Genomic DNA, 23234 nt, shown 5'->3' on the forward strand with positions numbered 1-23234 from the left:
TAAATACACAGTACAACACCCCCTAGCAAAATGGATAGAATTGCAGGAAATTAGGGACAGATCGAAATTTACTGGAGGGGGGGGGGTGGTCCGAAATAGGGTGTGTTTTGTTTTTTTGGGGGGGGAGTTTCCCCCCCCCCCCCCCCCCCCGTTTACATTTGCTCATCTGCTAATATTTTTCCCTATAAACAATGGCATGACTTATTTTTGATATGATCCCAATAAAGTTTAGAAATGTTTTTGTAAGTTTGGTCTGGTGTGGCTATTATTAATATTAAGCTTTAGCTACTGCAGGCCTATGATCTGAAGGCAGTGCAACCCGGATGCCTTTGCATGCAATGCCCTGATACTTTTAGTGTTTAAATGTCTGACAGCTGAACCATGAGGTGGACAATTATTGTTTTAGGAAAGTAGCCCCCCCCCCCAAATTGTTTTTTTTATAAAGTTTGCTACACAAGGAATAGTGTTATTGTAATTCGAATCCAGGCTGTATCACAACCGGCCGTGAGTCCCATCGGGCGGTGCACAATTGGCCCAGCGTCATCCGGGTTTGGACAGTGTAGGCCGTCATTGTAAATAAGAATTTGTTCTTAACTGACTTGCCTAGTTAAATAAAGGTTAAATAAATAAAGGTGAAATCAATATGTGAATAGAGAAACTGTACGGATGAACCTTGACTAGAATACAGTATATACACATAAAGGGGGTAAAACAGTATGTAAACATTATTAAAGTGACCAGTGTTCAATGACTCTATGTAGAAAGGGCAGTGGTCTCTAAGGTGCAGGGTTGAGTACCAGGTGAAGGTCGGTACCAGGTGCAGGGTTGAGTACCAGGTGCAGGGTTGAGTACCAGGTGCAGGGTTGAGTACCAGGTGCAGGGTTGAGTACCAGGTGAAGGTCGGTACCAGGTGCAGGGTTGAGTACCAGGTGAAGGGTTGAGTACCAGGTGCAGGGTTGAGTACCAGGTGCAGGGTTGAGTACCAGGTGCAGGGTTGAGTACCAGGTGAAGGTCGGTACCAGGTGCAGGGTTGAGTACCAGGTGAAGGTCGGTACCAGGTGCAGGGTTGAGTACCAGGTGAAGGTCGGTACCAGGTGCAGGGTTGAGTACCTGGTGCAGGGTTGAGTACCTGGTGCAGGGTTGAGTACCTGGTGCAGGGTTGAGTACCAGGTGCAGGGTTGAGTACCAGGTGCAGGGTTGAGTACCAGGTGAAGGGTTGAGTACCAGGTGCAGGGTTGAGTACCAGGTGCAGGGTTGAGTACCAGGTGCAGGGTTGAGTACCAGGTGAAGTTATCTATTCTAGCTAGAATACATACTGTGTATCTATTTCATGTTTTCTTTGTCGATCCGTGTGGTTGATCCCAATTTGAAAACATAAGGTACTGTTTTTGTTCATGTTGATGAGGTGTCACTTCCCCCATTTTATCTTCCATTCATTTCAGGTTGAGGAATAGGATAGTAGTCCATCCGTAGCTGCACTGCACAGGTGTTTGTCAGATACACTTGGGGTTTGAAGAGCCTGTCAAACTTTGATTTAGCCGTGAACACAAGTGATTCGTTTTATTTTAACACACTCAGAAATGGCACGGGCAAAGAAGGCTCCTTCAGAAGCATCTGAATCGAAGCAGTAGTCGAGGAAGCAGAATGGAGACACGTCTGGGGCTGCAGGACAAACCATCTCCAAGAAGCTACGGCAGAAGATGGACGGGAAGACCACATTGAAAACAGGCATGCTAGTAAAATACCAATGGATCTAATAGAAACGCCATTCTCCGTTATAGAAGCTTTTGATTGGCTGTGCTGTCTTGTATTTCATTTTCCCCCTCCAGAAATGTTACTGTATAAATCTTGTCACAGAGAGAAGTGACTCTTTCCGTTCTTTGATGTTATTGACTGTACCGGTCTTGTATTTCAGGGCCTGTTTTCCCAACTACCATGACCAAGTTTTCAGTTGGGAAGAGAAGTGGACCAGGAAGCATCCTGCACTACATTTACCAGAGTACACTGGGGCAGAGCCTTCATTCTCAGATGAGACAGGTACACTACATTTACCAGAGTACACTGGGGCAGAGCCTTCATTCTCAGATGAGACAGGTACACTACATTTACCAGAGTACACTGGGGCAGAGCCTTCATTCTCAGATGAGACAGGTACACTACATTTACCAGAGTACACTGGGGCAGAGCCTTCATTCTCAGATGAGACGGGTACACTACTTTTACCAGAGTACACTTGGGAAGAGCCTTCATTCTCAGATGAGACAGGTACACTACATTTACCAGAGTACACTGGGGCAGAGCCTTCATTCTCAGATGAGACAGGTACACTACATTTACCAGAGTACACTGGGGCAGAGCCTTCATTCTCAGATGAGACAGGTATACTACTTTTACCAGAGTACACTGGGGCTGAGCCTTCATTCTCAGATGAGACCGGTACATTACTACAGTCAGACTAGTGTGTCTTGACAGCTAGTAGGGTGACTAGGGAACAGTGGTGTCTGACAGCTAGTAGGGTGACAGCTAGTAGGGTGACTAGGGAACAGTGGTGTCTGACAGCTAGTAGGGTGACTAGGGAACATTAGTGTCTGACAGCTAGTAGGGTGACTAGGGAACGGTAGTGTCTGACAGCTAGTAGGGTGACTAGGGAACAGTAGTGTCTGACAGCTAGTAGGGTGACTAGGGAACATTAGTGTCTGACAGCTAGTAGGGTGACTAGGGAACAGTAGTGTCTGACAGCTAGTAGGGTGACTAGGGAACAGTAGTGTCTGACAGCTAGTAGGGTGACTAGGGAACAGTAGTGTCTGACAGCTAGTAGGGTGACTAGGGAACAGTAGTGTCTGACAGCTAGTAGGGTGACTAGGGAACAGTAGTGTCTGACAGCTAGTAGGGTGACTAGGGAACAGTAGTGTCTGACAGCTAGTAGGGTGACTAGGGAACATTAGTGTCTGACAGCTAGTAGGGTGACAGCTAGTAGTGTGACTAGGGAACAGTAGTGTCTGACAGCTAGTAGGGTGACTAGGGAACAGTAGTGTCTGACAGCTAGTAGGGTGACTAGGGAACAGTAGTGTCTGACAGCTAGTAGGGTGACTAGGGAACAGTAGTGTCTGACAGCTAGTAGGGTGACTAGGGAACAGTAGTGTCTGACAGCTAGTAGGGTGACTAGGGAACAGTGGTGTCTGACAGCTGGTAGGGTGACTAGGGAACAGTAGTGTCTGACAGCTAGTAGGGTGACTAGGGAACAGTAGTGTCTGACAGCTAGTAGGGTGACAGCTAGTAGGGTGACTAGGGAACAGTAGTGTCTGACAGCTAGTAGGGTGACTAGGGAACATTAGTGTCTGACAGCTAGTAGGGTGACAGCTAGTAGGGTGACTAGGGAACAGTAGTGTCTGACAGCTAGTAGGGTGACTAGGGAACAGTAGTGTCTGACAGCTAGTAGGGTGACTAGGGAACAGTAGTGTCTGACAGCTAGTAGGGTGACAGCTAGTAGGGTGACTAGGGAACAGTAGTGTCTGACAGCTAGTAGGGTGACTAGGGAACAGTAGTGTCTGACAGCTAGTAGGGTGACTAGGGAACAGTAGTGTCTGACAGCTAGTAGGGTGACAGCTAGTAGGGTGACTAGGGAACAGTAGTGTCTGACAGCTAGTAGGGTGACAGCTAGTAGTGTGACTAGGGAACGGTAGTGTCTGACAGCTAGTAGGGTGACAGCTAGTAGTGTGACTAGGGAACAGTAGTGTCTGACAGCTAGTAGTGTGACTAGGGAACAGTAGTGTCTGACAGCTAGTAGGGTGACTAGGGAACATTAGTGTCTGACAGCTAGTAGGGTGACTAGGGAACATTAGTGTCTGACAGCTAGTAGGGTGACTAGGGAACAGTAGTGTCTGACAGTTAGTAGGGTGACTAGGGAACAGTAGTGTCTGACAGCTAGTAGGGTGACTAGGGAACAGTAGTGTCTGACAGCTAGTAGGGTGACTAGGGAACAGTAGTGTCTGACAGCTAGTAGGGTGACTAGGGAACAGTAGTGTCTGACAGCTAGTAGGGTGACTAGGGAACATTAGTGTCTGACAGCTAGTAGGGTGACTAGGGAACAGTAGTGTCTGACAGCTAGTAGTGTGACTAGGGAACAGTAGTGTCTGACAGCTAGTAGGGTGACTAGGGAACAGTAGTGTCTGACAGCTAGTAGGGTGACTAGGGAACAGTAGTGTCTGACAGCTAGTAGGGTGACTAGGGAACAGTAGTGTCTGACAGCTAGTAGGGTGACTAGGGAACAGTAGTGTCTGACAGCTAGTAGGGTGACTAGGGAACAGTAGTGTCTGACAGCTAGTAGGGTGACTAGGGAACAGTAGTGTCTGACAGCTAGTAGGGTGACTAGGGAACAGTAGTGTCTGACAGCTAGTAGGGTGACTAGGGAACAGTAGTGTCTGACAGCTAGTAGGGTGACTAGGGAACAGTAGTGTCTGACAGCTAGTAGGGTGACTAGGGAACAGTAGTGTCTGACAGCTAGTAGGGTGACTAGGGAACAGTAGTGTCTGACAGCTAGTAGGGTGACTAGGGAACAGTAGTGTCTGACAGCTAGTAGGGTGACTAGGGAACAGTAGTGTCTGACAGCTAGTAGGGTGACTAGGGAACAGTAGTGTCTGACAGCTAGTAGGGTGACTAGGGAACAGTAGTGTCTGACAGCTAGTAGGGTGACTAGGGAACAGTAGTGTCTGACAGCTAGTAGGGTGACTAGGGAACAGTAGTGTCTGACAGCTAGTAGGGTGACTAGGGAACAGTAGTGTCTGACAGCTAGTAGGGTGACTAGGGAACAGTAGTGTCTGACAGCTAGTAGGGTGACTAGGGAACAGTAGTGTCTGACAGCTAGTAGGGTGACTAGGGAACAGTAGTGTCTGACAGCTAGTAGGGTGACTAGGGAACAGTAGTGTCTGACAGCTAGTAGGGTGACTAGGGAACAGTAGTGTCTGACAGCTAGTAGGGTGACTAGGGAACAGTAGTGTCTGACAGCTAGTAGTGTGACTAGGGAACAGTAGTGTCTGACAGCTAGTAGGGTGACAGCTAGTAGGGTGACTAGGGAACAGTAGTGTCTGACAGCTAGTAGTGTGACTAGGGAACAGTAGTGTCTGACAGCTAGTAGGGTGACTAGGGAACGGTAGTGTCTGACAGCTGGTAGGGTGACTAGGGAACAGTAGTGTCTGACAGCTAGTAGGGTGACAGCTAGTAGGGTGACTAGGGAACAGTAGTGTCTGACAGCTAGTAGGGTGACTAGGGAACAGTAGTGTCTGACAGCTAGTAGGGTGACTAGGGAACGGTAGTGTCTGACAGCTAGTAGGGTGACTAGGGAACAGTAGTGTCTGACAGCTAGTAGGGTGACTAGGGAACAGTAGTGTCTGACAGCTAGTAGGGTGACTAGGGAACATTAGTGTCTGACAGCTAGTAGGGTGACTAGGGAACAGTAGTGTCTGACAGCTAGTAGGGTGACTAGGGAACATTAGTGTCTGACAGCTAGTAGGGTGACTAGGGAACAGTAGTGTCTGACAGCTAGTAGGGTGACTAGGGAACAGTAGTGTCTGACAGCTAGTAGGGTGACTAGGGAACAGTAGTGTCTGACAGCTAGTAGGGTGACTAGGGAACATTAGTGTCTGACAGCTAGTAGGGTGACTAGGGAACAGTAGTGTCTGACAGCTAGTAGGGTGACTAGGGAACAGTGGTGTCTGACAGCTAGTAGGGTGACTAGGGAACATTAGTGTCTGACAGCTAGTAGGGTGACTAGGGAACATTAGTGTCTGACAGCTAGTAGGGTGACTAGGGAACAGTAGTGTCTGACAGCTAGTAGGGTGACTAGGGAACATTAGTGTCTGACAGCTAGTAGGGTGACTAGGGAACAGTAGTGTCTGACAGCTAGTAGGGTGACAGCTAGTAGGGTGACTAGGGAACAGTAGTGTCTGACAGCTAGTAGGGTGACTAGGGAACAGTAGTGTCTGACAGCTAGTAGGGTGACAGCTAGTAGGGTGACTAGGGAACAGTAGTGTCTGACAGCTAGTAGGGTGACTAGGGAACATTAGTGTCTGACAGCTAGTAGGGTGACTAGGGAACAGTAGTGTCTGACAGCTAGTAGGGTGACAGCTAGTAGGGTGACTAGGGAACAGTGGTGTCTGACAGCTAGTAGGGTGACAGCTAGTAGGGTGACAGCTAGTAGGGTGACAGCTAGTAGGGTGACAGCTAGTAGGGTGACAGCTAGTAGGGTGACAGCTAGTAGGGTGACTAGGGAACAGTAGTGTCTGACAGCTAGTAGGGTGACTAGGGAACAGTGGTGTCTGACAGCTAGTAGGGTGACAGCTAGTAGGGTGACAGCTAGTAGGGTGACTAGGGAACAGTAGTGTCTGACAGCTAGTAGGGTGACAGCTAGTAGGGTGACTAGGGAACAGTGGTGTCTGACAGCTAGTAGGGTGACAGCTAGTAGGGTGACAGCTAGTAGGGTGACAGCTAGTAGGGTGACAGCTAGTAGGGTGACTAGGGAACTGTAGTGTCTGACAGCTAGTAGGGTGACAGCTAGTAGGGTGACTAGGGAACAGTAGTGTCTGACAGCTAGTAGGGTGACAGCTGGTAGGGTGACAGCTGGTAGGGTGACAGCTAGTAGGGTGACTAGGGAACAGTGGTGTCTGACAGCTAGTAGGGTGACAGCTAGTAGGGTGACAGCTAGTAGGGTGACTAGGGAACAGTACCTACTGATTGGTGATATAAAACTGTAAAATAGTATATATTTAAAGAGATGTCCCAACAGCTGAATAATGTTTTTACTTTTTTACCTTTATTTAACTAGGCAAGTCAGTTTTAAGAACAAATTCTTATTTACAATGACGGCCTACCGGGAAATAGTGGGTTAACTGCCTTGTTCAGGGGGCAGAATGACAGGTTTATTTCTACCTTGTCAGCTCGGGGATTCGATCTAGCAACCTTTCGGTTATTAGTCCAACATTTTAACCACTAGTCTTCCTACCGCCCCAGGTAGCCTAATGACATGATAAGCCACTAGATTACCTGCCGCCTCTACACTCTAACCACTAGATTACCTGCCACCTCTACACTCTAACCACTAGACTACCTGCCACCTATACACTCTAACCACTAGGCTACCTGCCACTTCTACACTCTAACCACTAGACTACCTGCCACCTCTACACTCTAACCACTAGGCTACCTGCCACTTCTACACTCTAACCACTAGACTACCTGCCACCTCTACACTCTAACCACTAGACTACCTGCCACCTCTACACTCTAACCACTAGGCTACCTGCCACCTCTACACTCTAACCACTAGACTACCTGCCACCTCTACACTCTAACAACTACACTACCTGCCACCTCTACACTCTAACCACTAGACTACCTGCCACCTCTACACTCTAACCACTAGTCTACCTGTCACCTCTACACTCTAACCACTAGGCTACCTGCCACCTCTACACTCTAACCACTAGACTACCTGCCACCTCTACACTCTAACCACTAGACTACCTGCCACCTCTACACTCTAACCACTAGGCTACCTGCCACCTCTACACTCTAACCACTAGGCTACCTGCCACCTCTACACTCTAACCACTAGACTACCTGCCACCTCTACACTCTAACCACTAGTCTACCTGCCACCTCTACACTCTAACCACTAGTCTACCTGCCACCTCTACACTCTAACCACTAGATTACCTGCCACCTCTACACTCTAACCACTAGACTACCTGCCACCTATACACTCTAACCACTAGGCTACCTGCCACTTCTACACTCTAACCACTAGGCTACCTGCCACTTCTACACTCTAACCACTAGACTACCTGCCACCTCTACACTCTAACCACTAGGCTACCTGCCACTTCTACACTCTAACCACTAGACTACCTGCCACCTCTACACTCTAACCACTAGACTACCTGCCACCTCTACACTCTAACCACTAGGCTACCTGCCACCTCTACACTCTAACCACTAGGCTACCTGCCACCTCTACACTCTAACCACTAGACTACCTGCCACCTCTACACTCTAACCACTAGATTACCTGCCACCTCTACACTCTAACCACTAGGTTACCTGCCACCTCTACACTCTAACCACTAGATTACCTGCCACCTCTACACTCTAACCACTAGACTACCTGCCACCTCTACACTCTAACCACTAGGCTACCTGCCACCTCTACACTCTAACTACTAGATTACCTGCCACCTGCCACCTCTACACTCTAACCACTAGGCTACCTGCCACCTCTACACTCTAACCACTAGGCTACCTGCCACCTCTACACTCTAACTACTAGGCTACCTGCCGCCTCTACACTCTAACCACTAGGCTACCTGCCGCCCCTACACTCTAACCACTAGACTACCTGCCTCCTCTACACTCTAACCACTAGAGTACCTGCCACCTCTACACTCTAACCACTAGACTACCTGCCACCTCTACACTCTAACCACTAGGCTACCTGCCACCTCTACACTCTAACCACTAGACTACCTGCCACCTCTACACTCTAACCACTAGATTACCTGCCACCTCTACACTCTAACCACTAGACTACCTGCCACCTCTACACTCTAACCACTAGTCTACCTGCCGCCTCTACACTCTAACCACTAGGTTACCTGCCACCTCTACACTCTAACCACTAGATTACCTGCCACCTCTACACTCTAACCACTAGACTACCTGCCACCTCTACACTCTAACCACTAGGCTACCTGCCACCTCTACACTCTAACTACTAGATTACCTGCCACCTGCCACCTCTACACTCTAACCACTAGGCTACCTGCCACCTCTACACTCTAACTACTAGGCTACCTGCCGCCTCTACACTCTAACCACTAGTCTACCTGCCGCCTCTACACTCTAACCACTAGGCTACCTGCCGCCCCTACACTCTAACCACTAGACTACCTGCCGCCCCAGGTAGCCTAATGACATGATAAAGCAGCAGCATGTCTCACAACAATTTGACTTCCAAGACCAGGCTAGTGTAGGGCTCACCTAGATAGGAGTCCACAATCGCCCAGGGCTAGTGGTTAGAGGGGGGAGGTAGGTAGACTAGTGGTTAGAGGGGGGAGGCAGGTAGACTAGTGGTTAGAGGGGGGAGGCAGGTAGACTAGTGGTTAGAGGGGGGAGGCAGGTAGACTAGTGGTTAGAGGGGGGAGGCAGGTAGACTAGTGGTTAGAGGGGGGAGGCAGGTGTAGGGCTCACCTAGATAGGAGTCCACAATCGCCCAGGGCTAGTGGTTAGAGGAGGGAGGTAGGTAGACTAGTGGTTAGAGGGGGGAGGCAGGTGTAGGGCTCACCTAGATAGGAGTCCACAATCGCCCAGGGCCCGGTTTCCCGACAGTGATGGATCTTCTTCTTCCTGTTGTTTTAACGATGCATCTTCGCTACAACGGCCAGAAGATGTAACGTGAAACACCTGGCAGAGAGGACACTGCTCTCAGATCAGCTTTCTCCATTCAAATCTGACCTGAACATCAGAATTATTATCACAATACTGACCACGGATCAGCTCCTAGAGAGATATTACCACCGGCGGCTGCAAATACTGAGGCCGCTGATTCTAATGTTTACTCAATAAAAATCACAGATTTGGCAGATCATTGAGCACTTTAGGCGACACGTCATAAAATATACTGAGATGGGGCCTCCCGGGTGGCGCAGTGGTCTAGGGCACTGCATCGCAGTGCTAGCTGCGCCACCAGAGTCTCTGGGTTCCGGGTTGGAGGCGCGCTGTGTTAAGAAGCAGTGCTGCTTGGTTGGGTTGTGCTTCGGAGGACGCATGGCTTTCGACCTTCGTCTCTCCCGAGCCCGTACGGGAGTTGTAGCGATGAGACAAGATAGTAATTACTAGCGATTGGATACCACGAAAATTGGGGAGAAAATGGGATAAAATTTATTTTAAAAAAAAATATATATATATATATATACTGAGACTTTGCAGACAGTAGAGTACAAGTTGTAAAATAGAACTCGATTAATCATGAAATGTATTTCAATATAATTGAAATAAGCCTATAGCGTATTGTTTATATTTTAAGCATATTTTTATACGTCGCTTTGTTTGTATCAATTGCAAAGACATTGGCAACTTTGTATTTGTAGTCGACTTTGTTCTGAAGTCACCGGCGGTCACAGAGAGACGGATAAACCATGTGATTCTATGTTTAGCCGAGATCTTCTGTGTATAAAGTGACGAGGGAGGGCAACAGAAAGAAGCATCGATTGACGCACATAGCTACGAGTGGTCTGAGGCAGGCCGTTTTGACTACGATGGATTTGGGAAACAGCTCAGAGATTTAACGATGTTCCTACGAAGGTTCTAACGACGAACAGAGCCTTAAAGATGCTTTAACCGGGACTAAAAGAAGAAATTGAGGGTCTAACAAACTCTTTTCTTGGCATTATCATCATCATCATAATCATTAGTACATGATATCTTATTTCCCTCCCCAGTGTCTCCAGGAGCCGTTTGTACGTTCCCTGTCCTCCTATAAGCTCCACCGTACAGCCAGTCCGTTTGACCGGCGGGTCACCTGTCTGGGGTGGCACCCCTCACACCCCACCACGCTGGCGGTCGGCTCCAAGGGAGGAGACGTGGTCCTCTGGGACTACAGCGTGCTCAACAAGACCAGCTTCATACAAGGGGTGAGAATGCCTGATACACATCTGGAAAGACAGGTTCCATCGTTACAACCAGCGACGCCATTGGCCGATGGGTTACTAATCAGTGCATGCTTATTCGTTTTCTCGTTTGACTGTTGTGTACCTAGATGTTCAGGATGATACACAAATAATACAATAGTTTAAATCTGTTTAAATCGGAACACTGTAATCAATAGTTTAAATCTGTTTATATCAGAACACTGTAATCAATAGTTTAAATCTGTTTATATCAGAACACTGTAATCAATAGTTTAAATCTGTTTAAATCGGAACACTGTAATCAATAGTTTAAATCTGTTTAAATCGGAACACTGTAATCAATAGTTTAAATCGGAACACTGTAATCAATAGTTTAAATCTGTTTAAATCGGAACACTGTAATCAATAGTTTAAATTAGAACACTAATCAATAGTTTAAATTAGAACACTGTAATCAATAGTTTAAATCTGTTTAAACCGGAACACTGTAATCAATAGTTTAAATTAGAACACTGTAATCAATAGTTTAAATCTGTTTAAATCGGAACACTGTAATCAATAGTTTAAATCTGTTTACATCGGAACACTGTAATCAATAGTTTAAATCTGTTTAAACCGGAACACTGTAATCAATAGTTTAAATCTGTTTAAACCGGAACACTGTAATCAATAGTTTAAATCGGAACACTGTAATCAATAGTTTAAATTAGAACACTGTAATCAATAGTTTAAATCTGTTTAAATCGGAACACTGTAATCAATAGTTTAAATCGGAACACTGTAATCAATAGTTTAAATCGGAACACTGTAATCAATAGTTTAAATCGGAACACTGTAATCAATAGTTTAAATCGGAACACTGTAATCAATAGTTTAAATCAGAACACTGTAATCAATAGTTTATATCAGAACACTGTAATCAATAGTTTAAATCTGTTTATATCAGAACACTGTAATCAATAGTTTAAATCTGTTTATATCAGAACACTGTAATCAATAGTTTAAATCAGTTTAAATCGGAACACTGTAATCAATAGTTTAAATCGGAACACTGTAATCAATAGTTTAAATCTGTTTAAACCGGACAACTCTAATCAATAGTTTAAATCGGAACACCGTAATCAATAGTTTAAATCGGTCTGTGTTACTGTTTAGGAACACCGTAATCGATCATATTTTCAATAACATTTGACTTTGAAATCCCTTTTAACATCAACCGTCCCCACACAGTATTGATAGTATGCTTAACATACGACACATACCGATAGTAATAAGTCTACGTATCCTATAGTATCGGGTCTACGTATCCGATAGGATCGGGTCTACGTATCGGGTCTACTTATCCGATAGGATCGGGTCTACGTATCGGGTCTACGTATCGGGTCTACGTATCGGGTCTACGTATCCGATAGGATCGGGTCTACGCATCCGATAGGATCGGGTCTACGCATCCGATAGGATCGGGTCTACGCATCCGATAGGATCGGGTCTACGCATCCGATAGGATCGGGTCTACGCATCCGATAGGACCGGGTCTACGTATCCGATAGGACCGGGTCTACGTATCCTATAGTATCGGGTCTACGTATCCGATAGGATCGGGTCTACGTATCGGGTCTACTTATCCGATAGGATCGGGTCTACGTATCGGGTCTACGTATCGGGTCTACGTATCGGGTCTACGTATCCGATAGGATCGGGTCTACGCATCCGATAGGATCGGGTCTACGCATCCGATAGGATCGGGTCTACGCATCCGATAGGATCGGGTCTACGCATCCGATAGGATCGGGTCTACGCATCCGATAGGACCGGGTCTACGCATCCGATAGGACCGGGTCTACGTATCCGATAGGACCGGGTCTACGTATCCGATAGGACCGGGTCTACGTATCCGATAGGACCGGGTCTACGTATCGGGTCTACGTATCGGGTCTACGTATCCGATAGGATCGGGTCTACGTATCCGATAGGATCGGGTCTACGTATCCGATAGGATCGGGTCTACGTATCCGATAGGATCGGGTCTACGTATCCGATAGGATCGGGTCTACGTATCCGATAGGATCGGGTCTACGTATCCGATAGGATCGGGTCTACGTATCGGGTCTACGTATCCGGTCTACGTATCGGGTCTACGTATCGGGTCTACGTATCCCATCTACGTATCGGGTCTACGTATCCGATAGGATCGGGTCTACGTATCGGGTCTACGTATCCGGTCTACGTATCGGGTCTACGTATCGGGTCTACGTATCGGGTCTACGTATCCCATCTACGTATCGGGTCTACTTATCCGATAGTATCGGGTCTACGTATCCTATCTACGTATCGGGTCTACGTATCCTATCTACGTATCGGGTCTACGTATCCTATCTACGTATCGGGTCTACGTATCCTATCTACGTATCGGGTCTCCGTATCCTATAGTATCGGGTCTACGTATCGGGTCTACGTATCCGATCTACGTATCGGGTCTACGTATCCGATCTACGTATTCGATAGTATCGGGTCTACGTATCCGATCTACGTATCGGGTCTACGTATCCGGTCTACGTATCGGGTCTACGTATCCGATCTACGTATCGGGTCTACGTATCCGATCTACGTATCGGGTCTACGTATCGGGTCTACGTATCGGGTCTACGTATCGGGTCTACGTATCGGGTCTACGTATCCTATCTACGTATCGGGTCTACGTATCCTATCTACGTATCGGGTCTACGTATCCGATCTACGTATCGGGTCTACGTATTCGATCTACGTATCGGGTCTACGTATTCGATCTACGTATTGGGTCTCCGTATCCTATAGTATCGGGTCTACGTATCGGGTCTACGTTGTATGAGTCCCAAATGGCACCCCATTTCTCATTTAGTGCACTACTTTCGTCCGGGGCTCTGTCGACCGGGGCTCTGTCGTCCGGGGCTCTGGTCAAAAGTAGTGCACTAAATTGGGAATCGGATGTGATTTGGGACCAGTCTCTCCTCCTGTGTGTTTTACGCAGGTTGGTCCTGGAGGCTCTATTACAGCTCTGAAGTTTAACCCGTACAACTCAACTCAGCTGTTCACCTCATCTGTCAGGGGAACCACCTCGCTGCAGGATTTCAATGGGACCACTCTCCGCGTGTTTACCAACACAGAGACATGGGAGTAAGAGACGGGACTTGTCCCAAACGGCACTCTATTTAGTTAGTGCCCTACTTTAGACTCTTATTCCCTATTTAGTGCCCTACTTTAGACTCTTATTCCCTATTTAGTGCCCTACTTTAGATTCTTATTCCCTTTTTAGTGCCCTACTTTAGACTCTTATTCCCTATTTAGTGCCCTACTTTAGACCTTTATTCCCTATTTAGTGCACTGCTTTTGACCAGGGCCCTATTCCCTATATAGTGCACTGCTTTTGACCAGGGCCCTATTCCCTATATAGTGCCCTACTTTAGACCAGAGCCATATTCCCTATTTAGTGCCCTTTTGACCAGGGCCCTATTCCCTATATAGTGCCCTACTTTAGACCCCTATTCCCTATATAGTGCACTACTTTAGACCAGACCCTTATTCCCTATTTAGTGCACTGCTTTTGACCAGGGCCCTATTCCCTATTTAGTGCACTACTTTAGACCAGAGCCCTATTCCCTATTTAGTGCACTACTTTAGACCAGAGCCCTATTCCCTATTTAGTGCACTACTTTAGACCAGGGCCCTATTCCCTATTTAGTGCCCTTTTGACCAGGGCCCTATTCCCTATATAGTGCACTACTTTAGACCCCTATTCCCTATATAGTGCACTACTTTAGACCAGACCCTTATTCCCTATTTAGTGCACTGCTTTTGACCAGGGCCCTATTCCCTATTTAGTGCACTACTTTAGACCAGAGCCCTATTCCCTATTTAGTGCACTGCTTTACACCAGAGCCCTATTCCCTATTTAGTGCACTACTTTAGACCAGAGCCCTATTCCCTATTTAGTGCACTACTTTAGACCAGAGCCCTATTCCCTATATAGTGCACTACTATAGACCAGAGCCCTATTCCCTATATAGTGCCCTACTTTAGACCAGAGCCCTATTCCCTATTTAGTGCACTGCTTTTGACCAGGGCCCTATTCCCTATATAGTGCCCTACTTTAGACCAGAGCCCTATTCCCTATTTAGTGCACTGCTTTTGACCAGGGCCCTATTCCCTATATAGTGCCCTACTTTAGACCCCTATTCCCTATATAGTGCACTACTTTAGACCAGACCCTTATTCCCTATTTAGTGCACTGCTTTTGACCAGGGCCCTATTCCCTATTTAGTGCACTACTTTAGACCAGAGCCCTATTCCCTATTTAGTGCACTGCTTTAGACCAGAGCCCTATTCCCTATTTAGTGCACTACTTTAGACCAGAGCCCTATTCCCTATATAGTGCCCTACTTTAGACCTATTCCCTATTTAGTGCACTACTTTGACCAGGGCCCATAAGGTAAAAGTCGAGTGGGGGAATACTAGTATTGCAATATTCTTTTCCATGTCAGAAATGAAACCAGGAAGCAGACCAAACTCTTTGGTCCTTTAATCATCCACTTAGTGTTGTTTCCATAGAGACGTTATAACCTCTTAGTGTTGTTTCCATAGAGATGTTATAACCTCTTAGTGTTGTTTCCAACAACAGGGCTGTTTTCATAAAGACGTTATAACCTCTTAGTGTTGTTTCCAACAACAGGGCTGTTTCCCTAAAGATGTTATAACCTCTTAGTGCTGTTTCCAACAACAGGGCTGTTTTCATAAAGACGTTATAACCTCTTAGTGTTTGTTTCCAACAACAGGGCTGTTTTCATAAAGATGTTATAACCTCTTAGTGTTGTTTCCAACAACAGGGCTGTTTTCCTAAAGATGTTATAACCTCTTAGTGTTGTTTCCAACAACAGGGCTGTTTTCATAAAGACGTTATAACCTCTTAGTGTTGTTTCCAACAACAGGGCTGTTTTCATAAAGATGTTATAACCTCTTAGTGTTGTTTCCAACAACAGGGCTGTTTTCATAAAGATGTTATAACCTCTTAGTGTTGTTTCCAACAACAGGGCTGTTTTCATAAAGACGTTATAACCTCTTAGTGTTGTTTCCAACAACAGGGCTGTTTTCATAAAGATGTTATAACCTCTTAGTGTTGTTTCCAACAACAGGGCTGTTTTCATAAAGATGTTATAACCTCTTAGTGTTGTTTCCCTAAAGACGTTATAACCTCTTAGTGTTGTTTCCAACAACAGGGCTGTTTTCATAAAGATGTTATAACCTCTTAGTGTTGTTTCCATAGAGACGTTATAACCTCTTAGTGTTGTTTCCAAGAACAGGGCTGTTTTCATAAAGACGTTATAACCTCTTAGTGTTTGTTTCCAACAACAGGGCTGTTTTCATAAAGATGTTATAACCTCTTAGTGTTGTTTCCATAAAGACGTTATAACCACTTAGTGTTGTTTCCAACAACAGGGCTGTTTTCATAAAGATGTTATAACCTCTTAGTGTTGTTTCCATAGAGACGTTATAACCTCTTAGTGTTGTTTCCAACAACAGGGCTGTTTTCATAAAGATGTTATAACCTCTTAGTGTTGTTTCCAACAACAGGGCTGTTTTCATAAAGATGTTATAACCTCTTAGTGTTGTTTCCTAAAGACGTTATAACCTCTTAGTGTTGTTTCCCTAAAGACGTTATAACCTCTTAGTGTTTGTTTCCAACAACAGGGCTGTTTTCATAAAGATGTTATAACCTCTTAGTGTTGTTTCCAACAACAGGGCTGTTTTCATAAAGACGTTATAACCTCTTAGTGTTGTTTCCAACAACAGGGCTGTTTTCATAAAGACGTTATAACCTCTTAGTGTTTGTTTCCAACAACAGGGCTGTTTTCATAAAGATGTTATAACCTCTTAGTGTTGTTTCCAACAACAGGGCTGTTTTCATAAAGATGTTATAACCTCTTAGTGTTTGTTTCCAACAACAGGGCTGTTTTCATAAAGACGTTATAACCTCTTAGTGTTTGTTTCCAACAACAGGGCTGTTTTCATAAAGATGTTATAACCTCTTAGTGTTGTTTCCAACAACAGGGCTGTTTTCATAAAGACGTTATAACCTCTTAGTGTTGTTTCCAACAACAGGGCTGTTTCCCTAAAGATGTTATAACCTCTTAGTGTTTCCAACAACAGGGCTGTTTTCATAAAGATGTTATAACCTCTTAGTGTTGTTTCATTGTCATGGTACTAACGAGTTTCACCCTTCTGGTATCGGCCCTGCTCTAGTCCAAAGTAGTGCACTATATAGGGAATAGGGCTCTGGTCAAAAGTAGTGCACTATATAGGGAATAGGGCTCTAGTCCAAAGTAGTGCACTATATAGGGAATAGGGCCCTGGTCTAAAGTAGTGTACTATATAGGGCTCTGGTCTAAAGTAGTGCATTATATAGGGCTCTGGTCTAAAGTAGTGCACTATATAGGGCTCTGGTCTAAAGTAGTGCACTATATAGGGCTCTGGTCTAAAGTAGTGCACTATATAGGGCTCTGGTCTAAAGTAGTGCACTATATAGGGCTCTGGTCTAAAGTAGTGTACTATATAGGGCTCTGGTCTAAAGTAGGGCACTATATAGGGCTCTGGTCTAAAGTAGGGCACTATATAGGGCTCTGGTCTAAAGTAGGGCACTATATAGGGCTCTGGTCTAAAGTAGTGCACTATATAGGGCTCTGGTCTAAAGTAGGGCACTATATAGGGCTCTGGTCTAAAGTAGGGAACTATATAGGGCTCTGGTCTAAAGTAGGGCACTATATAGGGCTCTGGTCTAAAGTAGGGCACTATATAGGGAATAGGGCTCTGGTCTAAAGTAGGGCACTATATAGGGCTCTGGTCTAAAGTAGGGCACTATATAGGGCTCTGGTCTAAAGTAGGGCACTATATAGGGAATAGGGCTCTGGTCTAAAGTAGGGCACTATATAGGGCTCTGGTCTAAAGTAGGGCACTATATAGGGCTCTGGTCTAAAGTAGGGCACTATATAGGGAATAGGGCTCTGGTCTAAAGTAGGGCACTATGTAGGGCTCTGGTCTAAAGTAGGGCACTATGTAGGGCTCTGGTCTAAAGTAGGGCACTATGTAGGGCTCTGGTCTAAAGTAGGGCACTATATAGGGCCCTGGTCTAAAGTAGTGTACTATATAGGGCTCTGGTCTAAAGTAGTGCACTATATAGGGAATAGGGCTCTGTTCTAAAGTAGGGCACTATATAGGGCTCTGGTCTAAAGTAGTGTAATATATAGGGCTCTGGTCTAAAGTAGTGCCCTATATAGGGAATAGGGCTCTGGTCTAAAGTAGTGCCCTATATAGGGAATAGGGCTCTGGTCTAAAGTAGTGCACTATATAGGGCTCTGGTCTAAAGTAGGGCACTATATAGGGCTCTGGTCTAAAGTAGTGCACTATATAGGGCTCTGGTCTAAAGTAGTGCACTATATAGGGAATAGGGCTCTGGTCTAAAGTAGGGCACTATATAGGGCTCTGGTCTAAAGTAGTGCACTATATAGGGAATAGGGCTCTGGTCTAAAGTAGGGCACTATATAGGGCTCTGGTCTAAAGTAGTGTAATATATAGGGCTCTGGTCTAAAGTAGTGCCCTATATAGGGAATAGGGCTCTGGTCTAAAGTAGTGCCCTATATAGGGAATAGGGCTCTGGTCTAAAGTAGTGCACTATATAGGGCTCTGGTCTAAAGTAGGGCACTATATAGGGCTCTGGTCTAAAGTAGTGTACTATATAGGGCTCTGGTCTAAAGTAGTGTACTATATAGGGCTCTGGTCTAAAGTAGTGTACTATATAGGGCTCTGGTCTAAAGTAGGGCACTATATAGGGCTCTGGTCTAAAGTAGGGCACTATATAGGGCTCTGGTCTAAAGTAGGGCACTATATAGGGAATAGGGCTCTGGTCTAAAGTAGGGCACTATATAGGGAATAGGGCTCTGGTCTAAAGTAGGGCACTATATAGGGCTCTGGTCTAAAGTAGGGCACTATATAGGGCTCTGGTCTAAAGTAGGGCACTATATAGGGAATAGGGCTCTGGTCTAAAGTAGGGCACTATATAGGGCTCTGGTCTAAAGTAGGGCACTATATAGGGCTCTGGTCTAAAGTAGGCCACTATATAGGGAATAGGGCTCTGGTCTAAAGTAGGGCACTATGTAGGGCTCTGGTCTAAAGTAGGGCACTATGTAGGGCTCTGGTCTAAAGTAGGGCACTATGTAGGGCTCTGGTCTAAAGTAGGGCACTATATAGGGCCCTGGTCTAAAGTAGTGTACTATATAGGGCTCTGGTCTAAAGTAGTGCACTATATAGGGAATAGGGCTCTGGTCTAAAGTAGTGCCCTATATAGGGAATAGGGCTCTGGTCTAAAGTAGTGCACTATATAGGGCTCTGGTCTAAAGTAGGGCACTATATAGGGCTCTGGTCTAAAGTAGTGCACTATATAGGGCTCTGGTCTAAAGTAGTGCACTATATAGGGAATAGGGCTCTGGTCTAAAGTAGGGCACTATATAGGGCTCTGGTCTAAAGTAGTGCACTATATAGGGAATAGGGCTCTGGTCTAAAGTAGGGCACTATATAGGGCTCTGGTCTAAAGTAGTGTAATATATAGGGCTCTGGTCTAAAGTAGTGCCCTATATAGGGAATAGGGCTCTGGTCTAAAGTAGTGCCCTATATAGGGAATAGGGCTCTGGTCTAAAGTAGTGCACTATATAGGGCTCTGGTCTAAAGTAGGGCACTATATAGGGCTCTGGTCTAAAGTAGTGTACTATATAGGGCTCTGGTCTAAAGTAGTGTACTATATAGGGCTCTGGTCTAAAGTAGTGTACTATATAGGGCTCTGGTCTAAAGTAGGGCACTATATAGGGCTCTGGTCTAAAGTAGGGCACTATATAGGGCTCTGGTCTAAAGTAGTGCACTATATAGGGAATAGGGCTCTGGTCTAAAGTAGGGCACTATATAGGGCTCTGGTCTAAAGTAGTGCACTATATAGGGCTCTGGTCTAAAGTAGTGCACTATATAGGGAATAGGGCTCTGGTCTAAAGTAGGGCACTATATAGGGCTCTGGTCTAAAGTAGTGCACTATATAGGGAATAGGGCTCTGGTCTAAAGTAGGGCACTATATAGGGCTCTGGTCTAAAGTAGTGTAATATATAGGGCTCTGGTCTAAAGTAGTGCCCTATATAGGGAATAGGGCTCTGGTCTAAAGTAGTGCCCTAATATAGGGAATAGGGCTCTGGTCTAAAGTAGTGCACTATATAGGGCTCTGGTCTAAAGTAGGGCACTATATAGGGCTCTGGTCTAAAGTAGGGCACTATATAGGGCTCTGGTCTAAAGTAGTGCACTATATAGGGCTCTGGTCTAAAGTAGTGCACTATATAGGGAATAGGGCTCTGGTCTAAAGTAGGGCACTATATAGGGCTCTGGTCTAAAGTAGTGCACTATATAGGGAATAGGGCTCTGGTCTAAAGTAGGGCACTATATAGGGCTCTGGTCTAAAGTAGTGTAATATATAGGGCTCTGGTCTAAAGTAGTGCCCTATATAGGGAATAGGGCTCTGGTCTAAAGTAGTGCCCTAATATAGGGAATAGGGCTCTGGTCTAAAGTAGTGCACTATATAGGGCTCTGGTCTAAAGTAGGGCACTATATAGGGCTCTGGTCTAAAGTAGTGTACTATATAGGGCTCTGGTCTAAAGTAGTGTACTATATAGGGCTCTGGTCTAAAGTAGTGTACTATATAGGGCTCTGGTCTAAAGTAGGGCACTATATAGGGCTCTGGTCTAAAGTAGGGCACTATATAGGGCTCTGGTCTAAAGTAGGGCACTATATAGGGCTCTGGTCTAAAGTAGTGTACTATATAGGGCTCTGGTCTAAAGTAGTGTACTATATAGGGCTCTGGTCTAAAGTAGTGTACTATATAGGGCTCTGGTCTAAAGTAGTGTACTATATAGGGCTCTGGTCTAAAGTAGGGCACTATATAGGGTTCCATTTGGGATGCAAGACAACGCCCTTTTTCTCAACACCTTATCAAGATAGAACTCTGCTTTCTGATTGGCCCGCATTTATCTGGACAGAACTGTCATTGGCCTAGGTTGGATTCCACACACCAAATGGAACAAAACTGACTGAGAAACAGGAAGGAACTACCGGAACCTGTCCAATAACAAACGCGTTCCGTTGTTTTTCCGTTGCCGTATTACCCAGCTGTTATTGTCCTGTGATCAGCCTAGTCATCAACATGTCTTTTCAACCGGTCACTGGGATTGGTCTGTTATTGTCCTGTGATCAGCCTAGTCATCAACATGTCTTTTCAACCGGTCACTGGGATTGGTCTGTTATTGTCCTGTGATCAGCCTAGTCATCAACATGTCTTTTCAACCGGTCACTGGGATTGGTCTGTTATTGTCCTGTGATCAGCCTAGTCATCAACATGTCTTTTCAACCGGTCACTGGGATTGGTCTGTTTGTGTTCATAAATGCAGAAAGGAGCCGGGGATTTTATTGGCGGGATGACGTTTAGCCCGACGGACCCGTCCAAGGTCTACCTGGCGTCCGGCGACGGTACACTGACCGAGCAGAGCTTCCAGGGCGGTCTGGCAACGGTTCTGTCCAGAGTCCAGGACTGTGGACACGATCACCACAATGTCTTGTGAGGATGCAGGCCCTACTTAGGTAGCATCAGACATGGTGCCCTATTCCCTATATAGTACACTACTTTAGACCAGAGCCCTATTCCCTATTATAGTACACTACTTTAGACCAGGGCATATGGGGTGTAAAATACTGTAGGATTGCTGGTGTGTGATTGACTGTAAAAACCTTTAGGACATTCTCAGTAGAACCATTTTAGGTAATCAGATATATGATGGTTGATAAGAAGAAACTATATAAGAAATACATATCAGTTCCACGCCAATAAATATATAAAGGACAACTAGTAACTAAATAACGAAGGACTGTATAAGAAGGATCACGATAGTGGCTCACCAACTAGGAACTAAATAACGAAGGACTGTAGAAGAAGGATCACGATAGTGGCTCACCAACTAGTAACTAAATAGCGAAGGACTGTATAAGAAGGATCACGATAGTGGCTCACCAACTAGTAACTAAATAGCGAAGGACTGTATAAGAAGGATCACGATAGTGGCTCACCAACTAGTAACTAAATAACGAAGGACTGTATAAGAAGGATCACGATAGTGGCTCACCAACTAGTAACTAAATAACGAAGGACTGTATAAGAAGGATCACGATAGTGGCTCACCAACTAGTAACTAAATAACGAAGGACTGTAAGAAGGATCACGATAGTGGCTCACCAACTAGTAACTAAATAACGAAGGACTGTATAAGAAGGATCACGATAGTGGCTCACCAACTAGTAACTAAATAACGAAGGACTGTAAGAAGGATCACGATAGTGGCTCACCAACTAGTAACTAAATAACGAAGGACTGTATAAGAAGGATCACGATAGTGGCTCACCAACTAGTAACTAAATAACGAAGGACTGTAGAAGAAGGATCACGATAGTGGCTCACCAACTAGTAACTAAATAACGAAGGACTGTAGAAGAAGGATCACGATAGTGGCTCACCAACTAGTAACTAAATAACGAAGGACTGTATAAGAAGGATCACGATAGTGGCTCACCAACTAGTAACTAAATAACGAAGGACTGTAGAAGAAGGATCACGATAGTGGCTCACCAACTAGTAACTAAATAACGAAGGACTGTATAAGAAGGATCACGATAGTGGCTCACCAACTAGTAACTAAATAACGAAGGACTGTAGAAGAAGGATCACGATAGTGGCTCACCAACTAGTAACTAAATAACGAAGGACTGTAGAAGAAGGATCACGATAGTGGCTCACCAACTAGTAACTAAATAACGAAGGACTGTAGAAGAAGGATCACGATAGTGGCTCACCAACTAGTAACTAAATAGCGAAGGACTGTATAAGAAGGATCACGATAGTGGCTCACCAACTAGTAACTAAATAACGAAGGACTGTATAAGAAGGATCACGATAGTGGCTCACCAACTAGTAACTAAATAACGAAGGACTGTAGAAGAAGGATCACGATAGTGGCTCACCAACTAGTAACTAAATAGCGAAGGACTGTATAAGAAGGATCACGATAGTGGCTCACCAACTAGTAACTAAATAACGAAGGACTGTATAAGAAGGATCACGATAGTGGCTCACCAACTAGTAACTAAATAACGAAGGACTGTAGAAGAAGGATCACGATAGTGGCTCACCAACTAGTAACTAAATAACGAAGGACTGTAGAAGAAGGATCACGATAGTGGCTCACCAACTAGTAACTAAATAACGAAGGACTGTATAAGAAGGATCACGATAGTGGCTCACCAACTAGGAACTAAATAACGAAGGACTGTAGAAGAAGGATCACGATAGTGGCTCACCAACTAGTAACTAAATAACGAAGGACTGTATAAGAAGGATCACGATAGTGGCTCACCAACTAGGCGGTAGCGGTCGAACACACGGCAAACGGTACA

The 23234-nt window shown here is 45.3% G+C and overlaps 1 protein-coding gene across 2 annotated transcripts in view; it reads left to right on the forward strand.

The window, feature by feature from the left end:
- Positions 1–23234, forward strand: part of LOC120035710 (DNA damage-binding protein 2-like) — a 32049-nt gene that overhangs the window by 995 nt on the left and 7820 nt on the right. Inside the window, exons 2-5 of one of the 2 annotated variants that reach the window (XM_038982274.1) lie at positions 1579–1728; positions 1916–2037; positions 10491–10682; positions 21182–21348. In XM_038982274.1, coding sequence (XP_038838202.1) covers positions 1701–1728; positions 1916–2037; positions 10491–10682; positions 21182–21348 — 509 coding nt within the window. In that variant the 5' untranslated portion in view covers positions 1579–1700. Of the gene's footprint in view, positions 1–1578; positions 1729–1915; positions 2038–10490; positions 10683–13686; positions 13833–21181; positions 21349–23234 lie in introns of both variants that reach the window. The other variant, XM_038982275.1, reaches the window with a different exon arrangement.

The sequence above is a fragment of the Salvelinus namaycush genome, unplaced genomic scaffold (genome assembly GCF_016432855.1).
Source record: "Salvelinus namaycush isolate Seneca unplaced genomic scaffold, SaNama_1.0 Scaffold11, whole genome shotgun sequence".
Classification (NCBI taxonomy): Eukaryota; Metazoa; Chordata; class Actinopteri; order Salmoniformes; family Salmonidae; genus Salvelinus; species Salvelinus namaycush.